Source organism: Mesoplodon densirostris, chromosome 18 (assembly GCF_025265405.1).
Source record: "Mesoplodon densirostris isolate mMesDen1 chromosome 18, mMesDen1 primary haplotype, whole genome shotgun sequence".
Lineage (NCBI taxonomy): Eukaryota > Metazoa > Chordata > Mammalia > Artiodactyla > Ziphiidae > Mesoplodon > Mesoplodon densirostris.
Window position 1 is genome coordinate 60,303,765 of NC_082678.1, and position 20,280 is coordinate 60,324,044.

Here is a 20,280-nt window from a genome sequence, read left to right on the forward strand (position 1 = left end):
AAGAAGATGTGGTAAATATATACAGTGGAATATTACTCAACCATAAAAAGGAACGAAATTGGGTCATTTGCAGAGACGTGGATGGATCTAGAGACTGTCATACAGAGTGAAGTAAGTCCGAAAGAGAAAAACAAATATCGTATATTAACGCATATATGTGGAACCTAGAAAAATGGTACATATGAACCGGTTTGCAGGGCAGAAATAAGAGACACAGATGTAGAGAACAAACGAATGGACATCAAGGGGGGGTGGGGGGGTGGGGGATGAACTGGGCGATTGGGATTGACATGTATACACTGATATGTATAAAATGGATAACTAGGGCTTCCCTGGTGGCGCAGTGGTTGAGAGTCAGCCTGCTGATGCAGGGGACACGGGTTCGTGCCCTGGTCCGGGAAGATCCCACGTGCCACGGAGAGGCTGGGCCCGTGAGCCATGGCCACTGAGCCTGCGCCGTCTGGAGCCTGTGCTCCGCAACGGGAGAGGCCACAACAGTGAGAGGCCCGCGTACCGCAAAAAAAAAAAAAAGGATAACTAATAAGAACCTGCTGTATAAAAAAATAAATGAAATTCTAAAATTAAAAAATAATTGACCCATACCTCGCACCATACATAAAAATTAATTTCAAAAGGGATAAAAAAAGAAAAAAAAATAACTGAAAATGAATCACAGACCTAAATATAAAACCTAAAACTATAAAAGTTTTTGAAAAAAAATAAGAGACAAGCTTTGTTACTTTGGGCAAAGATTTCTTAGAACACAAAAAGTATGATCAATAAAGAAAAAAGTGATAAATTGGATTTCATCAAAATTTAAAACTTCTGCTCTTTGATAGATATCATTCAGAAAATGAAAAGGCAAGCCAAAGCCTAGGAGAAAATATTGACAGCACATATATCAAAACAAAGACATATCTAGAATATAAAGACTCTTACAGTGCAGTTCAAAAATGGGGTACAATATGAACAGACATTTCACAAAAGATACACAGATGGCCAGAAGCACATGAATAGATGTTTAATCATCAGAGAAGTCAGGTTAAAACTGCAGTGAGATATCACTACACACCAATTAGAATGGCTAAAATTTTTAAAAAAGGAAAAAAACCATGACCATACCAGGTGTTGATAGGGCACTGGCACTCTCATACACTGCTAGTGGGAATTTAAAATAGTATAACCACTTTTGGAAACAGTTTGGCAGTTTCTTAAAAATTAAGTTAAATCTATAAGATCAAGTTAAACTTTGTCCATCCTCTTCTCTCAACCTAATGGCACCTATATTGAGATCATCTGAAAAAGAGGGTTTGATTGGGAAGATAGCACCCTTAATCTCACCTTTGCCATAGTCTGTCAGAGATACTTGAGAAAAGCTTGAGGCCCTCTTTAGAGGTACCTCTTACTACTGTTTCAAGTTGGGATAGTAAAGTACTTCGATGCACACCCCAAATTACTGAACGCTAGTCAGTTGGTTTACAACCACACAGGAATATTCCCTTCCGTCTCTGCTTGAATACTGGCTACCTCTAGCCTGAGTTTATCTCTTATTTTAGGGCTTTGCTGAATGTGTCAAGAAAACAGCCAACACATTGTGAATTTTGTCAGCCTTTCCCCGTATGGTTACATGCTCGCTTGGCATGTGGTCTGCTTTCCAGGGTATCACAGGCAATGATTTTACCAAATGTTTTGACATAGATTTCAAAGATCGCCAACATTCTAGCCTGATGTGTCTTAACCACCTGCTGTCTGACTGCTAAGCCAGTACCACATATTTTAATTTGAATTACAGAAGCACCTCACTTATAGATTCCAAATTCCATATTAGTCCACATATAAGTTAGGCTACTGTAAAAAACAAAACAAAAAAACCAGTGTCTTAAACAATTTAGAAGTTTATTTCTTCCTCATGATAACAGTCCAGAGCTGATGTGGCAGCTTCCTTTTCTCTGCTAGCCCTCCAGGTGTTACATGGTGAAAGATGGCCCACCACTCTATCCTCATGTCAGCCAGCAGGGTGCTATAAATATCCCTTCCTTTTATGAGCATAATCACTGCTTATGCTCACATCAGTTTGACTAGAACTTAGTCACACGAACAGGCTGCAGGGGAGCTTGGAAATGTGGTCTGTAGCTGTGTCCATTTGCCTGTGTAAACAATACCATGATTTAAAAGAAGAATAAATATTAGGAGACAACTAGCAGTCTCTGTTACATGGACTAAGAGAAAATATTTACAACACAAAATATAAAGCATTGTATTCATAATACATAAAAGCTTCTACAAATCATTAAGAAATAAAGCAATCCAATAAAAAGAAATAAAATAATATTAATGTGTAGTTCAATTGAAGAAATACACATGACCAATACGTGTATAGAAAGATGTTGAACCACTCAGATAAATCAGTAATCAGAGAAATGCAAGTTATAAATCAACCAAAAAAATTTTTTTTTGCCAATCTGACAAAACTTAAATTATTGATAATATCCAGGTTGATAAAGGTGTAGGGAAAAAGGAACCTCCTGTACGCTGTAATTGGAATGTAAATTTGTAGAGCCATTTGGAGGGCAATTTGGCATGATCTGTAAATAACTAAAATGCTTATATGCTTTGACTCAGGAATCCCATTCCCAGGAATCTCTCCTACAGAGTTCAGTGTAGTGTGTTATTTATAATAGCAAACATTTGGAAAAGAGCATAAATGCCTGACAGTGCAGTATTAGACAAACTATGATAAATTCATGTAATGAAACACTGTGCAACCATTTAACAAAATAAAGTAGCTTGATATGTTGTTACTTGGAAAGATAGAAAGTGTTCATAATATGTTAAGTGAATGAAGCAAGTTGCAGCATACTGTGTCTAGTACGACCCCCTTTCTAGAACAAAAAATATATATATACTGTAAAATTATAGAAAAAAGTCTGGAAGTAAATAAAACTGATACATATAACAGTGGTCACCTCTGGGAAAGTAGAATTGGAGGTGTAGAGAGGTATTTTTTTTACTTCTTAATTTGTGTATGAGTGTACACAATGGTGGGATTATGGGGAAATCTCCCTTTTTGTATTTGTCTAGATTTTTTAAATTGAAAAAAATTTTTAAATAGTTTAAATACTGTAAAGAGTTTCTATAATATGAATATAAAAGCCTCAAAATAATAGGAATGAGCAATTTAATGTTTTGAAAAAAATTTTATATCCCAGATATTAACCTGACTTTTGAGATTTAGATATGATTGACTCAAGCTAACCTTATCCCACCCCAAAAATGCTTTTCTAAGATTTCTGAGAGTTTCTAGGGCTTACAGTGGCTTTTGTTTTTGAGTTTCTGCCTTTGCTTTATTCTAGATTCATCCATTTCTCACCTCCTGTAGGTGTTCTGTCTGCTCCTTGCCAGACCAGATGCAGAGCTCAGCCCCCTTACTTTGATTTCTCCCCTCCCCTGAGCATTTACATTAGGTAGTTGTATGTGTAGCACACTTTTCTGAAGATTTGGTGAGGTAGAAAGTGTTTGCATTTAAAATATTGCAAAGAATTAAAAATGGAATGGTAGCCATTGTTCTTTTTAAAGGGCCTTCAGTCAGTTTACCACTTTCTCACCTTTCCTTGTCGGTAGTCAATGTGGCCTCCTGTCATGTTGTCCTCTTTCCTTGTACTAGCACCATACCTTCTCTTCTCTGATATCTGGGGTTTTTTTTTTTTTTTTCATGTTCTTTAATCAGGCCCTGAATTTTGTGTCTTAGGCAGGGAAGGTTAGGAATCTCTTCTGTTTCCTAATGAGGCATTGAGACCTTATCTTGCCCAACCGAAACAACCTGTCAAGATATATTCCTCAACAGACAGTTACCTCCCCAAGAGGAACTGTGGTGCCTGCTGTTAAAATAATTTCCTCTCTTATGGTTTTAAGTGTAACTGATAAAGTAGTTAACACATTAATTATCTTTTTAAACTTTTCCTTTTTTTTTTTTTCTAATTAAGCCTTATCCTTTGGTCAGTGGTGTTGGCAGGTGAGTCTTAATTGACCTTGGCTTCCTGCTGTGGAAGAGAGGAGTTGTGAAATGTTGGCATTATTATGACATCGAATCACATTTTCATTTTATTAGGGGCAGGGAGCAAATAACTTATGCTTAAACTAGAACCTGTTTGCTAAAAAGTTAGCTTTTTTAATGAAAGTGTAAGGAGAACTAGAATTTATGAAGTTGCAAATTATTCTTCCTTGATAGAACTTAGCCTAACAAACAGTTGATCTATGAAAACATGGCTACGTATAAGGTCCTGTGGCATTAAAAGATTTTAACCAGGGACTTCCCTGGTGGCGCAGTGGTTGAGAATCTGTCTGCTAATGCAGGGGACACGGGTTCGAGCCCTGGTCTGGGAAGATCCCACATGCCGCGGAGCAACTAGGCCTGTGAGCCACAACTACTGAGCCTGCGCGTCTGGAGCCTGTGCTCCGCAACAAGAGAGGCCGCGATAGTGAGAGGCGCGCGCACTGCGATGAAGAGTGTCCCCCGCTTGCCACAACTAGAGAAAGCCCTCGCACAGAAACGAAGACCCAACACAGCAAAAATAAATTAATTAATTAATAAAAAACTCCTACCCCCAACATCTTCTTTAAAAAAAAAAAGATTTTAACCAAAGTCAGTATAAAATTTATATACTATCTATTAGAGGCTGTACAGCACAGTCAATAGGAAGAAAGCTTCTGGTATTAGAAAAAACTAAATTAAAATCTGGATTCTGCTATTTACTTAACTTCACTGAGCCTCAGTTTCTTCATCTGTAAAATGAAGATAATAATAAAACATGTTTATATAAAACATGTAACTGGCTTAGTATGGTGCCTGGCACATAGTAAGTACACGGTAGCAACAGAATTTTAGCAAAATTATTATTTCCATAATACTTACAATTTTATGTTTATTACTGTCAAATGCTTTTCAAATGACTGGTCTCACTTTAAATTCATGTGGGCTCTTAGTGTTGCCAGCAGTTCTGTAATATTTCCCTAGTCAGTACACTCCCCATTTTCCAAAGCCACTTTATCATATCTTCTCTCTGCTCCAACTTCCAACACAACTCCTCTCTTTTCATTCTCAGCTATGACCTTGTTTCTTACTGAGAAAATAGAAGCAGCTAGAAGAGAACTTTCATATCTTTCCACCAACAAATTTATCAGTCTACCACTTGTGTAACTCTACACTCTGCCTTTCTTCCTATTATAATGGAAGAAAGCCAGTCCTCCCATATGTGTACACAGTCCCCTTTTGTGTACTCACAGACTTAGCCCTGAACAGTTATCCCCCCTTACTCTTCAATAATTACATCTTACCTTTTATGTTAGATAATTCCCACCAGCATACAAACATGCCATCATAGGTTCTATGTTAAAAGAAATTCCTCTCACCTTCCCTTCATTCATATTTTCATCCAGCTACGTCTCCTTTTTTCTCTTCCCCTTAGAGAAAAGCTCTTTGAAAGCCTATCCTTATCTCAACCAGGTTTTCCAATCAGGTTTTCATTCCGGCTACTCAGCTGAAACTGTTCATGTCAAGGTTTCCGATTACTGCTCTTGTCAGGGTTTCCAATTACTGCCATGTTGCCAAATCCTGTGGTCCATTCTCAGTCCCACTTGACTGTACCTCAGCGGCATTTGAACAGACTACCTCAACCTTCCTGAAATACTTTCTTCACTTGGCTTCTGAAACATCACCCTTTCCTGGTTTTCCTTCAACCTCACTGGCCACTCCGTAGTTTCTTTTACTGAATCTTCTTTATCTTCCCTGACTTCTAAATATTGATGAGTCCCAGAGGGCAATTCTTGGACCCCTTTCCTTCTCTATTCATTTCCTAGGTTATATCAACAAGTCTCATTGCTTTTATTGTCTAAATGGTGATGACTCCTAAATTTACATCTAAGCCTCTCTCTTCTCTGAACTCCAGATGTGCATACCTTTTTCCCCTTGCCACTTCTTTGCTTGGATGTCCAGTAGTGTCCCAAATGCATTATAATGCCACCCTTTCCCCAGTTTTACTTATTTCAGGAAATAATACTTCTAGTAACCTCTAGTCAACCAAAAGTCTTGGAATCTTCCTTGACTCTCTTCTCTCACATCCCACATCCAACCCGTCAGCAAGTTCTGTCAGCTCTATCTCAGTGTAGATCCAGAGTCTGACTATTTCTCATCACCTTTACATGCTATCACCATGGTCCAAGCCACTACATCTCTTGCCTAGACCTTTCTGCTTCCACTGTGTGCCCCTACAGTTTTTTCTCCACACAGCAATCAGAGTGATGCTTGAAATTTATTTCCCTGTTTAAATTTTTCCAGTGGTTTTCCATCACATTTAGAATAAAATCTAAAAATCCTTACTATGATTTCGCTCCTGGTAACTGCTCTGACTTTACCTCCTACCACCTTCTATCTCTCTCATCTATTCCAGCCATAGCAGCCCCTTCACTATTGTCTGAACGCACCAAGCATGGTCCTGCCCTCACACTTGCTGTTCCCTCTGCCTGAAATGTTCTTCACCCAGGTATTCACATGGCTTGCTCCTTCATTTCATTCAGTTCTCTACTCAAATGCCAGCTCATTATAGGAACCTTCCTGATCCTGCTGTCTGTAATAACACCCTATTCTCCATGTCCTTCCCTCCTTCAGTCCCTATTCTTTTTCCTTGGTTTTCTTCTATAATGTTCATCACTACTTGACGTTTTATATTTATTATTTTTCTCCCCCTCTAGAAGGTTAGCTCCATGAGGGCAAGGATTTTGTTTTGTCCATTGCTGTATCTCCAGCACCTGGAGTATTACCTGTGGCACTCAACGTTTATACACTGTTATCTTACTAATATACTTTTAAAAAAAGATCCTTGGAAAAAAGCAACCTTAAAAAAATTGTGGTAAAATACACATAACATCAAGTTTACCATCTTAACCATTTTAAGTGTATAGTTCAGTGGCATTAAGTACATTCACATTGTCCGGCTACCATCACCACCATCCATCTCCAGAACTCTTTTCATCTTGCAAAACTGAAACTCTATACCCACTAAATAATTCCTATTCGTCTCCTCCCCCCAGACCCTGGAAAACCTATTTTACTTTCTGTCTCAATGAACAATCTTTAATTAGCCAACAAAAGATAAGTTTTGAACATCTGGGGAGTCAAATTCAACCCATAGGTTGCTTTCAATGAGTGCTTATTAACAACTACTCTGGGGTTGGTACAGTGCTAGGTACACTAGGGATACAAAAGTAGTGTCCTGTGCAGTTCTATTCTGCTGGAACTAAGAATTTGCATCTGTCTTACTAAAGATAACCATCCTATATCTCATTACTATGCTCTGACATTGAAAACTGAGATATATTTGGTTATGAGTTTTATTTTTATGGCCATTTTCTGCTTTCCCCTTCTTTTTGTCCCATCGTTTCAAACTGATAGGAAAGTATACATTTTTAGGGGAAATTCACATCACAGAAAATTAACCACTTTAAAGTGAAAAGTTCCACGGGACTTAGGACAGTCACAGTGTTCATGCAGCCTCTGTCTAGTTCCAGAATATTTGCATCACTCCCAAAGAAAACCCCATATTCATTAAGCAGTTGCTCTTCGTTCGTCCTCCCCCAAGCCCTTGGCCACCACCAGTTGGTGCTCCGTCTCTATGGATTTACCTATGCTGGATATTTTGTATAAATGAAATCATACAATGTGTGACCTTTTTGTGTCTGGTTTATTTCACTTGGCATGATGTTTTCAAAGTTCATCCACAAGGTAACAAGTATATCAGAACTTCATTCCTTCTCATGGCTAAATAGTATTATGTTGTATGTATATATGACAATTTTTTATCCACTCATCTGCTGATGGGCATTTGGGCTGTTTCTGCATTTTGGCTATTGTGAATAGTGCTGCTGTAAACATTGTACATGTATTTGAGTATCTGATATCAGTTCTTTTGGGGATATACCTAGAAGTGGAATTGCTGGATCATTTGGTAATTCTATGTTTAACTATTGAGGAACTGCCAAGCTATTTTCCATAATGGCTGAACCCTTTTACATTCCCGCCAGCAATGTACAAGAGTCCCCATTTCTCCACATCCTCCCTAGCACTTGTTATTTTCCTCTTTTTATTATCACTATAGTCATATGCTAAGTAGGTGTGAAGTGGTATCTATCTTCTGGTGGGTTTAATTGCATTTCCCTCATGACTAATGACGTTAAGCGTCTTTTCATGTGCTTGTTGGACATTTGTAGATCTTCTTTGGAGAAAGGATAATTTTTTGGACAACTGTATAATAATATTCGATTTGATGAAATATTCTCCTATTTTGGTCGAATTTCTCTTGGTTAAAGCTGTGGTGTGTGCTGTTAGAGCAGGAGTTGGTAAACTGTGGACTATGGGCCAAATCTAACTCACTGGTTGTTTTTATATGGCCTGCAAGCTAAGCATGGAGCTAAGCTAAGTAAATTTTTTTACATTTTCAATGGTTGAAGGGCGGGATCAAAAGAAGAATATTTCATGACACATGAAAATGATGCACGTTTCAGTGTCCATAAATAAAGTTGAATTGGGACACACAACCGTACCATACATTTACATATTATCTGTGGTTTCATACTGCATCAGCAGAGTTGAGTGGTTGCAATAGAGGCCACGTGGCCCATAAAGCCTAAAGTATTTGCCATCTGGCTCCTTACAGAAAAAGTTTGCCTACTTTGTGTCTTACTTCATTCTGCTGCTATGACAAAAATACCATAGACTAGGTGGCTTATAAATAACAGAATTTTTTCTCACGGTTCTGGAGTCTGGGAAATACAGGATCAAGGTGCCAACAGATTCAACGTCTGGTGAGAGCCAGTTTCCTGGCTCACAGACGGCCGTCTTCTTGCTGTGTCCTCACATGGCAGGAGGGAGAGAGGAGCTCTCTGGGGTCTCTATTATGAGGACACTGATTTCGTCCTCAAGAGCTCCACCCTCAGGACCTAATCACCTCCCCCAGAGTCCCACTGTCTAACGCCACCACATTGGGGGTTAGGTTTTAATACATGAATTTTGAGGAGATATAAATATGCAGTCTGTTACACCCTGTATTAGAAAGTCCTCATTCTTAGCTTCTAAGTTTTCACAGTCCTGATCATTGATGGCCAGAGAAGCCATTAAGAGTCAGGAGGGGTCCCTGGTTTGTTCCCGGGTTTCAGCACAAAAGAAAAAAAAAAAAAGAGTCAGTAGATACTTGCGGGAGGACTCAAAATGAACTAGTATTCAGTTTAGTTCTTGTAGATGACTAAATATTTTTTATTTTGATGTATACTAAATCCAAGTTTAAAGTATTAAAGGTAGGAACTAAATGTAAAATTTCTAAAGTATCCCTTAAATTTCAACTGTCGCTATCATTAGGAGTACCTCCCCTCAGTAAAGTTCCAACTCTCACATTATTTATGGTAAAAATAAGAGAATTTCTTGAAATCACCTCTAAAGACTCCTTTGGCCCCAAATTCTGAAGTACTATGATTCCACCATTAACTGCTGGAATGTCATTATGTTGCTCAGTATCCCATTGAACAGGGATTTCCTGTATCCCAGAACTTATCAGTGCCCTTCTGTAACTGAATTATTTTGAAAATTTGTCTTCCCTAGGGCATCTTCTTACACTTTAAGCTTTCTCTGAATTTTTTTCAAGTAGGAGACTTCAAGTTGGTTAGGTATCCAGATTGTACTGATTTCAATAGATGTGCGTTTTGTTAGAAGGAGGTTGTTAATCACAGTCATTGCCATGCTGTGTGTAAGCCTTTTGAACACGTGTTGACTTAAGAAAATACCTTTTGGATAAAAAAACATCAAGAGGTGCAGAAAATTAGACTCAATAATGCTCCTCCAATTTCTACAATGATATTACCCTAAACCAAGATAGGGTAATATCAGCCAGATATTAATCACCCTAATAACACCCAGATATCAGTCTTATTGTGCAAGCTACACTCTCTTATGTTCTAATGGGTTACTTTATAGTTAAGGGAAACTGAATGTTTAAGAGCAAAGTTCAGTCCATTCCTGAAGAAAGGACTTCTCATTTTGTAGCTATTGGATTATGGATGAGATTTCATTAAGGTAATAGCCTCCAAATCCTAGAGAGTGCTCGTAGTAGGAGTTAACATTCCCAGGGAATTTCCTGGCCATCCAGTGCTTAGGTCTCCGTGCTCTCATTGCCAAGGGCCTGGGTTCGATCCCTGGACAGGGAACTAAAATCTCACAAACTGCGTGGTGCGGCCAAAAAAAAAAAAAAAAAAAAAATCCCAAATGAGTAGATGCAATGCTCCTGTCCCTGGAGGCTTTTGAGCTCTCAAATCAACTCAGCCACTGTGATTCTCAAACACTTATCTTCTCTGAGGAATATACAAGTTTCTCTTCTTTTTTTTTTCTCTCTCTCTATGTATTTTATTTTATTTTTTTATTGGGGTGTAGTTGTTTTACAATGTTGTGTTAGTTTCTACTGTACAGCAAAGTGGAGTTCCCTGTGCTATACAGCAGGTTCTTATTAGCTACCTATTTTATACATATTAGTGTATATATGTCAATCCCAATCTCCCAATTCTTCCCCACCCCCCGACTTTCCCATACGTTTGTTATCTACATCTGTGTCTCTGTTTCTGACTAGCAAACCGGTTCATCTGTACCATTTTTCTAGACTCCACATATATGCGTTAATATACAATATTTGTTTTTCTCTTTCTGACTTACTTCACTCTGTATGACATCTCTAGATCCATCCACGTCTCTACAAATGACCCAGTTTCGTTCCTTTTTATGGCTGAGTAATATTCCATTGTGTATATGTACCACCTCTGCTTTATCCATTTGTCGGTCAATGGACATTTAGGTTGCTTTCATGACCTGGCTATTGTAAATAGTGCTGCAGTGAACATTGGGGTGCATGTGTCTTTTTTTTTTTTTTTTTTTTTGCTGTACGCGGGCCTCTCACTGCTGTGGCCTCTCCCGTTGCGGAGCACAGGCTCCGGACACACAGGCTCCGCGGCCATGGCTCGCGGGCCCAGCCGCTCCGCGGCATGTGGGATCTTCCGGGATCGGGGCACGAACCCGTGTCCCCTGCATCGGCAGGCGGACTCTCAACCACTGCGCCACCAGGGAAGCCCGCATGTGTCTTTTTGAATTATGGTTTTCTCTGGGTATATGCCCAGTAGTGGGATTGCTGGGTCATGTGGTAATTCTATTTTTAGTTTTTTAAGGAACCACCACACTGTTCTCCACAGTGGCTGTATCAGTTTACATTGCCACCAACCATGCAAGAGGGTTCCCTTTTCTCCACACCCTCTCCAGCATTTGTTGTTTGTGGATTTTCTGATGATGCCCATTCTAACTGCTATGAGGTGATACCTCACTGTAGTTTTGATTTGCATTTCTCTAATAATTAGTGATGTTGAGCAGCTTTTCATGTGCTTCTTGGCCATCTGTATGTCTTCTTTGGAGAAATGTCTGTTTAGGTCTTCTGCCCATTTTCTGATCAGGTTGTTTGTTTGTTTTTTTTTTTCTTTTTTTCTTTTTTTTTTTTCTTTTTTTTATTTTTGTTTGTTTTTTTGATATTGAGCTGCATGAGCTGTTTATATATTCTGGCAATTAATCCTTTGTCCGTTGCTTCATTTGCAAATATTTTCTCCCATTCTGAGACTTGTCTTTCTGTTTTGTTTATAGTTTCCTTTGCTGTGCAAAAGTTTTTAAGTTTCATTAGGTCCCATTTGTTTACTTTTGTTTTTATTTCCATTACTCTAGGAGGTGGATCAAAAAAAGATCTTGCTGTGATTTATGTCAGAGAGTGTTCTTCCTATGTTTTCCTCTAAGAGTTTTATAGTGTCCGGTCTTACCTCTAGGTCTTTAATCCATTTTGAGTTTATTTTTGTGTATGGTGTTAGGGAATGTTCTAATTTCATTCTTTTTTTTTTTTTTTTTTTTTTTTTTTTTGCAGTACGCGGGCCTCTCACTGTTGTGGCCTCTCCTGTTGCGGAGCACAGGCTCCGGACACGCAGGCTCCACGGCCATGGCTCACGGGCCCAGCCGCTCCACGGCATGTGGGATCTTCCCAGACCGGGGCACAAACCCATGTCCCCTGCATCGGCAGGTGGACTCTCAACCACTGCGCCACCAGGGAAGCCCTAATTTCATTCTTTTACATGTAGCCATCCAGTTTTCCCAGCACCAGTTATTGAAGAGACTGTCCTTTCTCCATTTTTTATCCTTGACTCCTTTGTCATAGATTAGTTGACCATAGGTGTGTGGGTTTATCTCTGGGCTTTCCATCCTGTTCCATTGATCTATATTTTTGTTTTAGTGCCAGTACCATATTGTCTTGATTACTGTAGCTTTGTAGTGTAGTCTGAAGTCAGGGAGTCTGATTGCTTCAGCTCCGTGTTTTTCCCTCAAGGTTGCTTTGGTTATTTGGGGTCTTTTGTGTCTCCATACAAACTGTGAAATTTTTTGTTCTAGTTCTGTGAAATATGCCATTGGTAGTTTGATAGGGATTGCATTGAATCTGTAGATTGCTTTGGGTAGTATAGTCATTTTCACAATATTGATTCTTCCAATCCAAGAACATGGTATATCCCTCCATCCGTTTGTGTCATCTTTGATTTCTTTTATCAGTGTCTTACTGTTTTCTGAGTACAGGTCTTTTGTCTCCTTAGGTAGGTTTATTCCTAGGTATTTTACTCTTTGTGTTGCAATGGTGAATGGTATTGTTTCCTTAGTTTCTTTTCCTGATCTTTCATTGTTAGTGTATAGGAATGCAAGAGATTTCTGTGCATTAATTTTGTATCTTGCAACTTTACCAAATTCATTGATAAGCTCTAGTAGTTTTCTGGTAGCATCTTTAGGATTTTCTATGTATAGTATCATGTCATCTGCAAACAGTGACAGTTTTACTTCTTCTTTTCCAATTTGTACTCCTTTTATTTCTTTTTCTTCTTTGATTGCCGTGGCTAAGACTTCCAAATCTATGTTGAATAATAGTGGCAAGAGTGGACATCCTTGTCTTGTTCCTGATCTTAGAGGAAATGCTTTCAGTTTTTCATCATTGAGAATGATGTTTGCTGTGGGTTTCTCGTTTATGGCCTCTATTATGTTGAGGGAGGTTCCCTCTATGCCTACTTTCTGGAGAGCTGTTATCATAAATGGGTGTTGAATTTTGTCAAAAGCTCTTTCTGCATCTATTGAGATGATCATATGGTTTTTATCCTTCAATTTGCTAATACGGTGTATCACATTGATTGATTTGCATATATTGTAGAATCCTTACATTCCATTTGATCATGGTGTATGATCTTATTAATGTGTTGTTGGATTCTGTTTGCTAGTATTTTGTGGAGGATTTTGCATCTATATTCATCAGTGATACTGGTCTGTAATTTTCTTTTTTCGTAGTATCTTTGCCTGGTTTTGGTATCAGCGTGATGGTGGCCTCATATAATGAGTTTGGGAGTGTTCTTTCCTCTGCAATGTTTTGGAAGAGTTTGAGGAGGATGGTTGTTAGCTCTTCTCTAAATGTTTGGAAGAATTCACCTGTGAAGCCGTCTGGTCCTGGACTATTGTTTGTTGGAAGATTTTTAATCAGAGTCTCAATTTCGGTGCTTGCAATTGGTCTGTTAACATTTTCTATTTCTTCCTGGGTCAGTCTTGGAAGGTTTACCTTTCTAAGAATTTGTCCATTTCTTCCAGTTGTCCATTTTATTGGCATAGAGTTGCTTGTCTCTTAGGATACTTCGTATTTCTGCAGTGTCTGTTGTAACTTCTCCTTTTTCATTTCTAATTTTATTGATTTGAGTCCTCTCCCTCTTTTTCTTGATGCGTCTGGCTAATGGTTTATCAATTTTGTTTATCTTCTCAAAGAACTAGCTTTTGCTATTGTTTTCTTTGTTTCTATTTCATTTATTTTTGCTCTGATCTTTATGATTTCTTTCCTTCTACTAACTTCGGGTTTTATTTGTTCTTTCTGTAGTTCCTTTAGGTGTAAGGTTAGATTGTTTGAGATTTTTCTGGTTTCTTGAGGTAGGATTGTATTGCTATAAACTTCCCTCTTAGAACTGCTTTTGCTGCATCCCATATGTTTTGGATCATCGTGTTTTCATTGTCATTTGTCTCTAGGTATTTTTTGATTTCCTCTTTGATTTCTTCAGTGATCTCTTGGTTATTTAGTAGTGTATTGTTTAGCCTCCATGTGTTTGTGTTTTTTACGTTTTTTTCCTGTAATTTATTTCTAATCTCATAACATTGTGGTCAGAAAAGATGCTTGATACAATTTCAATTTTCTTAAATTTGCTGAGGCTTGATTTGTGACCCAAGATGTGATCTCTCCTGGAGAATGTTCCATGTGCACTTGAGAAGAAAGTGTACTCTGCTGTTTTTGGATGGAATGTCCTATAAATAGCAATTAAATCTATCTGGTCTATTGTGTCATTTAAAGCTAGTGTTTCCTTAGTAATTTTCTGTCTGGGTAATCTGTCCATTGTTGTAAGTGAGGTGTTAAAGTCCCTCGCTATTATTGTGTTACTGTCGATTTCCTCTTTTATAGCTGTTAGCATTTGCCTTATGTATTGAGGTGCTCCTATGTTGGGTGCATATATATTTATAATTGTTATATCTTCTTCTTGGATTGATCCCTTGATCACTATGTAGTGTCCTTCTTTGTCTCTTAAAACATTATTTATTTTAAAGTCTGTTTTATCTGATATGAGTATTGCTACTCCAGCTTTCTTTTGATTTCCATTTGCATGGAATATCTTTTTCCATCCCCTCACTTTCAGTCTGTATGCATCCCTAGGTCTGAAGTGGGTCTCTTGTAGACAGCATATATCTGGGTCTTGTTTTTGTATCCATTCAGCAAACCTGTGTCTTTTGGTTGGAGCATTTAATCTATTCACGTTTAAGGTAATTCTTGATGTGTATGTTCCCATTACCATTTTCTTAATTGTTATGGGTTTGTTTTTGTAGGTTCTTTTCTTCTCTTGTGTTTCTCACTTAGAGAATTTCCTTTAGCATTTGTTGTAGAGCTGGTTTGGTGGTGCTGAATTCTCTTAGCTTTTGCTTGTTTGTAAAGCTTTTGATTTCTCCGTTGAATCTGAATGAGATCCTTGCTGGGTAGAGTATTCTTGGTTGTAGGTTCTTCCCTTTCATCACTTTAAATGTATCATGCCACTCCCTTCTGGCTTGCAGAGTTTCTGCTGAGAAATCAACTGTTAACCTTGTGGAGATTCCTTTGTATGTTATTTGTCATTTTCCCCTTGTTGCTTTTAATAATTTTTCTTTGTCTTTAATTTTTGTCTGTTTGATTACTGTGTGTCTCGGTGTGTTTCTCCTTGGGTTTATCCTGCCTGGGACTGTCTGCACTTCCTGGACTTGGGAGGCTATTTCCTTTCCCATGTTAGGGAAGTTTTCAACTATAATCTCTTCAAATACTTTCTCTCTCTCTTCTCCTTCTGGGACCCCTATAATGTGAATGTTGGTGCGTTTAATGTTGTCCCTGAGGCCTCTTAGGCTGTCTTCATTTCTTTTCATTCCTTTTTCTTTATTCTGTTCTGCAGCAGTGATTTCCACCATTCTGTCTTCCAGGTCACTTATCCATTCTTCTGCATCACTTATTCTGCTATTGATTCCTTCTAGTGTATTTTTCATTTCAATTATTGTATAGTTCATCTCTGTTTGTTTGTTATTTAATTCTTCTAGGTCTTTGTTAAACATTTCTTGCATCTTCTCGATCTTTGCTTCCATTCTTTTTCCGAGGTCCTGGATCATCGTCACTATCGTTATTCTGAATTCTTTTTCTGGAAGGTTGCCTATCTCCACTTCATTTAGTTGTTTTTCTGGGGTTTTCTCTCGTTCCTTCATCTGGTACATAGCCCTCTGCTTTTTCATTTTGTCTGTCTTTCTGTGGTTGTGGCTTTCATTCCGCAGGCCGCAGGATTGTAGTTCTTCTTGCTTCTGCTATCTGCCCTCTGGTGGATCATGGTTCTCTTCTGAATGAAGTCCTATAAACCTCTAGTAACATCAGGCTAGTCTCTGTCTTTTTGCATTTTTATTGGTTTCTATACTTTAATTCCTTGATTGGCAGCTTTGTTAATGAAGGAAGCTCACTTTAATAAAATTATCGTGTTTAGATGCTTGTTATTAGAAGCTGTGTGCCAAATGCTTTTTTAAAAAACATATTTATTTATTTGGCTGCACTGGTTCTTAGTTGTGGCACACAGGATCTTTGTTGCAGCCTGTGGGATCCAGCTCCCTGACCAGGGATTGAACCCGGGCCCCCTGCATTGGGAGCGCAGAGTCTTAACTACTGGACCACCAGGAAAGTACCAACAAATGCTGTTTTAAAGCCCAATCATTAAGGCTAAGAGGGTTTGTTGCTCATACATAACTCACTACGTAACTCATTCTGAGACTATTACAGAGCCATACAGACTATTGTTTCTTTAAACATGCCTATTTGTGATGTGCTGTTGTCCATTATTTGAACCTATCAATACAATAAAGTCTCAATTAAATAAATGACATTTGTTCACTGAAAAAAAGAGGATTTGTTGTTGTTGTTCTTCAATCTGCCTCCCCATAAGAGATCTGTAGTTGCTTTATAGTCTTTACCTTTGTCATTATCAAGAATTCCTACTCTGTTTTCAAAGTAGGGTTGCAGTTGGGTCTATTCATATTCCAAATTCTTATTTTAGTATTTTCTATCACCATACGGCCTCTCCTTCTTATTCTGATTGGAGTTGAAGTGTTGAGAGAAGGATCATAATTAGGTATTACTCATTCTGTATCCTTTGGTCAGCTTTTAAAAATCCTGATGCCTAGGTTGTACTCTATACCAATTAAATCAGACTGTATGGGGGTAGATGCCCGCGATCTCAGTGTTTTTTTAAAGCTCCCCAGGTGATTCCAATGTGCAGCAAGATGTAGAAACCATTGGCTTTGCTTACTAGTCATGTAGTGTAGAGGTTCTTTCAGTCACCTCTTCACTCTTCAGGATTCATTAGATGACCTTCTAATAATGCATTTTAGTTACTTGAAAAAAGGATGTTATATAAATTAAGATATGACTGTAATCATTGTCACTGTTCGTTAGACTGTAAAGAAGCCATTTTTGTGGTTCAATGTACATAACATAAAATTTACCTTTTTTACCGTTTTTAAGTGTTCAACTCGGTGGCATTAAGCACATTCACATTATGGACTGCCACCACCACCTTCCATCTCCAGAACGTTTCTCATCTTCCCAAACTGAAACTCCACATCCATTCCGTCCTTCCCCGCAGCCCCTGGCAACCATCATTCTACTTTCTGTCTCTATGCATTTGACAACCCTAGCTACCTCATATGAGTAGAATCATACAGTATTTATCCTTTTGTGACTAACTTATTTCAATTAGCGTGATACCTTCAAGGCGCACTCATGTTGTAGCATTTGTCAGAATTTCCTTCCTTTTTAACGCTAAATAATATTCCCTTGTATGTAGCTACCACATTTTGTTTTTCCATTCATCCATCGATGGACACTTGGATTGCTTTCACTTTTTGGCTATTGTAAATAATGCTGCCATGATCGTGGATGTACAAGAAGCCAGTTTTAAGTGATAAACTGATGTCTGTTCTCCCTCTACAAGATGCTTATCTGGATAGATGGCTTGTTCTTTTTTTTTTTTTTTTAATTTTTTGGCCTCACAGCATGGCATGCAGGATCTTCGTTCCCCAACCAGGGACTGACCCCTTTCCCCTGCACTGGAAGCTTGGAGCCCTAACCACTGGACTGCCGGGGAATTCTGAAATTGCTTGTTCTTTATGGATAGGTTGTAGTGTTGTTCACCAGATGAGCTAGTACCTTCTCCTAGTGATGGGTCTTCCTTTCACAGAATATGGGAAAAAATTAGATACTGTTCCAAATGCCCTCTAGATTTACTCATAGATGGTGGTAGAATTATTCTATTGTATCAGCTGTCTTGCCCAGGCTGTTGATCAATCCTACAGAGGTTGTGTTCCACAAATATAGTAACAAAAGTCTCTGTATGTCTAGTAGGAAATAAAGGACTCATTCTGTATAATTTAGTTTAACTCCAAAATGCTACTAGGACAAAATTGTAAGCCTAAAAATCAACCTGAAAAAGGCTCCCTGGTCATGTTGCTCTAGAAATTGTAAACTAATTAGACTGAATCTAGAAGCCACATTAGGATTCCTTCATTTCTGACTATGTTATTCAGATAGGCCATTTAACTCTATTTCTTTTTTTTTTTTAACATCTTTATTGGAGTATAATTGCTTTACAATGGTGTGTTAGTTTCTGCTTTATAACAAAGTGAATCAGGTATACATATACCTATATCCCCATATCTCCTCCCCTCCCACCCTCCCTATCCCACCCCTCTAGGTGGTCACAAAGCACCGAGCTGATCTCCTTGTGCTATGCAGCTGCTTCCCACTAGCTATCTATTTTACATTTGGTAGTGTATATATGTCCATGCCACTCTCTCACTTTGTCCCAGCTTACCCTTTCCCATCCCCGTGTCCTCATGTCCATTCTCTACATCTGGGTCTTTATTCCTGTCCTGCCCCTAGGTTCTTCAGAACCATTTTTGTTTGTTTGTTTTGTTTTTAGATTCCATATATATGTGTTAGAATACGGTATTTGTTTTTCTCTTTCTGACTTACTTCACTCTGTATGACAGACTCTAGGTCCATCCACCTCACTACAAATAACTCAGTTTCGTTTCTTTTTATGGCTGAGTAATATTCCATTGTATATATGTGCCACATCTTCTTTATCCATTCATCTGTCGATGGACACTTAGGTTGCTAAAAACAGTGGTTAGATGCCATGAAGTAGGTGGCAGTGCCTTAACCGTATGTGTGTTGTCAGGCCCGAAGGCCTTCTCCATCCTTGTCAAGGGGAGTGCTAACCTTCTCTCTCCTTTCATACAACACTTAACTCTATTTCTGTACATGGTCTTAGCTTTTTATGTTAAAGAACCTAGTGCCTGAACTGAGAGCTCCCTTTTTTACTTCTTTCCAGTCTTAATGACCACTCTTTGTTTCTTGACCTCCTTGAAAGGTATACTTTATTTTTAACAGACAATTCAGGTAGACATTTTTATAAGAGAATCAGCTGTGTTAGTCAATAAGTGGAAATTTTTTGGAGGCAATCAACTTTGGAAAGGTAGTGATTACTTATTTTAACATTGTATTTCTGAAGGCATTACTTTTTCATATTCCCAAAACCCACCTATCTATTTTTATAGCATCGAAGAAATGAATTTTCACTTGTGTGTTTATTTCACTTTGATCTTTTTGACACTTTTCCTTAATTTTTCACTTATAATAAAAGTCAGTTGAAAAGAGGCTTATCCACATTACTAAAAGGAGAGAAACTTTAAACTTTGTTAGTCTCTTTGGGTTAACAACTGGGCTGCATCTGTGTGCTTTAGAGGTACGGGAATGCCCCCCAAATTAAGAATCTGATGAGGTAATGTGATTTTAGAGCCCATTCTACAGGTGAAACATAGCAACTTGTTCTTCTTGTCTAAAGACCTGTCTATCGAACTCTCCAGTTCGAGAAGCTAAGAGTGAGTAAACAAATCTTTTTTCCTTCTAGATCTTCATCTGCTGGTGGATGTGGCCTGCAAGCAGGAGCACTGTCCACAGGAGGAAGAACTAAAAGAGTGAGCGTGGACGACAAACGTGACATTGTGCGCTGGCTGTAGCTGGAGGCAGCCTAGCCTTGCACATGACACACTGTTGGTTGGGGCTCTTTCAGTTCCTTAAGGAAAAAAAGTAGTTTTGTTTTGTTAATTGAGAAGTTTTTTAATTGAGAATTGGGAATTTGGTATTTACTACAGCTGTTCAGTTCAGGTTGTTTACCTTGACAAACTACCAAACATCTAGCAGCCCTTTTTTTTTTTTTTTTTTTTGCTGCCCAGATCCCTTTCAAATGAAAGTTCCTGGTCTTCTGTTACAGTCAAAAAGCATCTAAAAACAGCTGCATCTATGGTACTGGAGAATAATCTGTGTGGGTGTGCTGATTTGTCATCTTGCCACTCTCAAAAGTAGTCAGCACAACTCCAGTGGGGAGTTCAGTCTATCTGTTTCAAGTCGCAGTGTGATCCTTTTAGAGAAAATTGTGTGAGAAACAAAGGCATGTGAGGTAACCAAGATCACAGGTCTAAATGGGTCAGGAATTCCAGGGAGAAACTCTGGGAAAGAGTTAATTTTCTAAGTGATTAACCAG

General features: G+C 38.4%; 1 protein-coding gene and 1 non-coding gene across 2 annotated transcripts in view; one reads left to right on the plus strand and one right to left on the minus strand.

Moving 5' to 3' along the window:
* HSF5 (heat shock transcription factor 5) overlaps window positions 1-19,718 on the plus strand; it is a 49,701-nt gene extending 29,983 nt beyond the window's left edge. The window contains exon 6 of the mRNA XM_060082341.1: window positions 19,648-19,718. Within this exon, the coding sequence (XP_059938324.1) occupies window positions 19,648-19,718 (71 nt within the window). The remainder of the gene's footprint in view (window positions 1-19,647) is intronic.
* LOC132479392 (U6atac minor spliceosomal RNA) lies at window positions 18,853-18,980 on the minus strand. The gene has a single exon (XR_009530513.1). It is a non-coding gene; the product is annotated as a U6atac minor spliceosomal RNA (small nuclear RNA).
* Window positions 19,719-20,280: the final 562 nt, after the last annotated feature.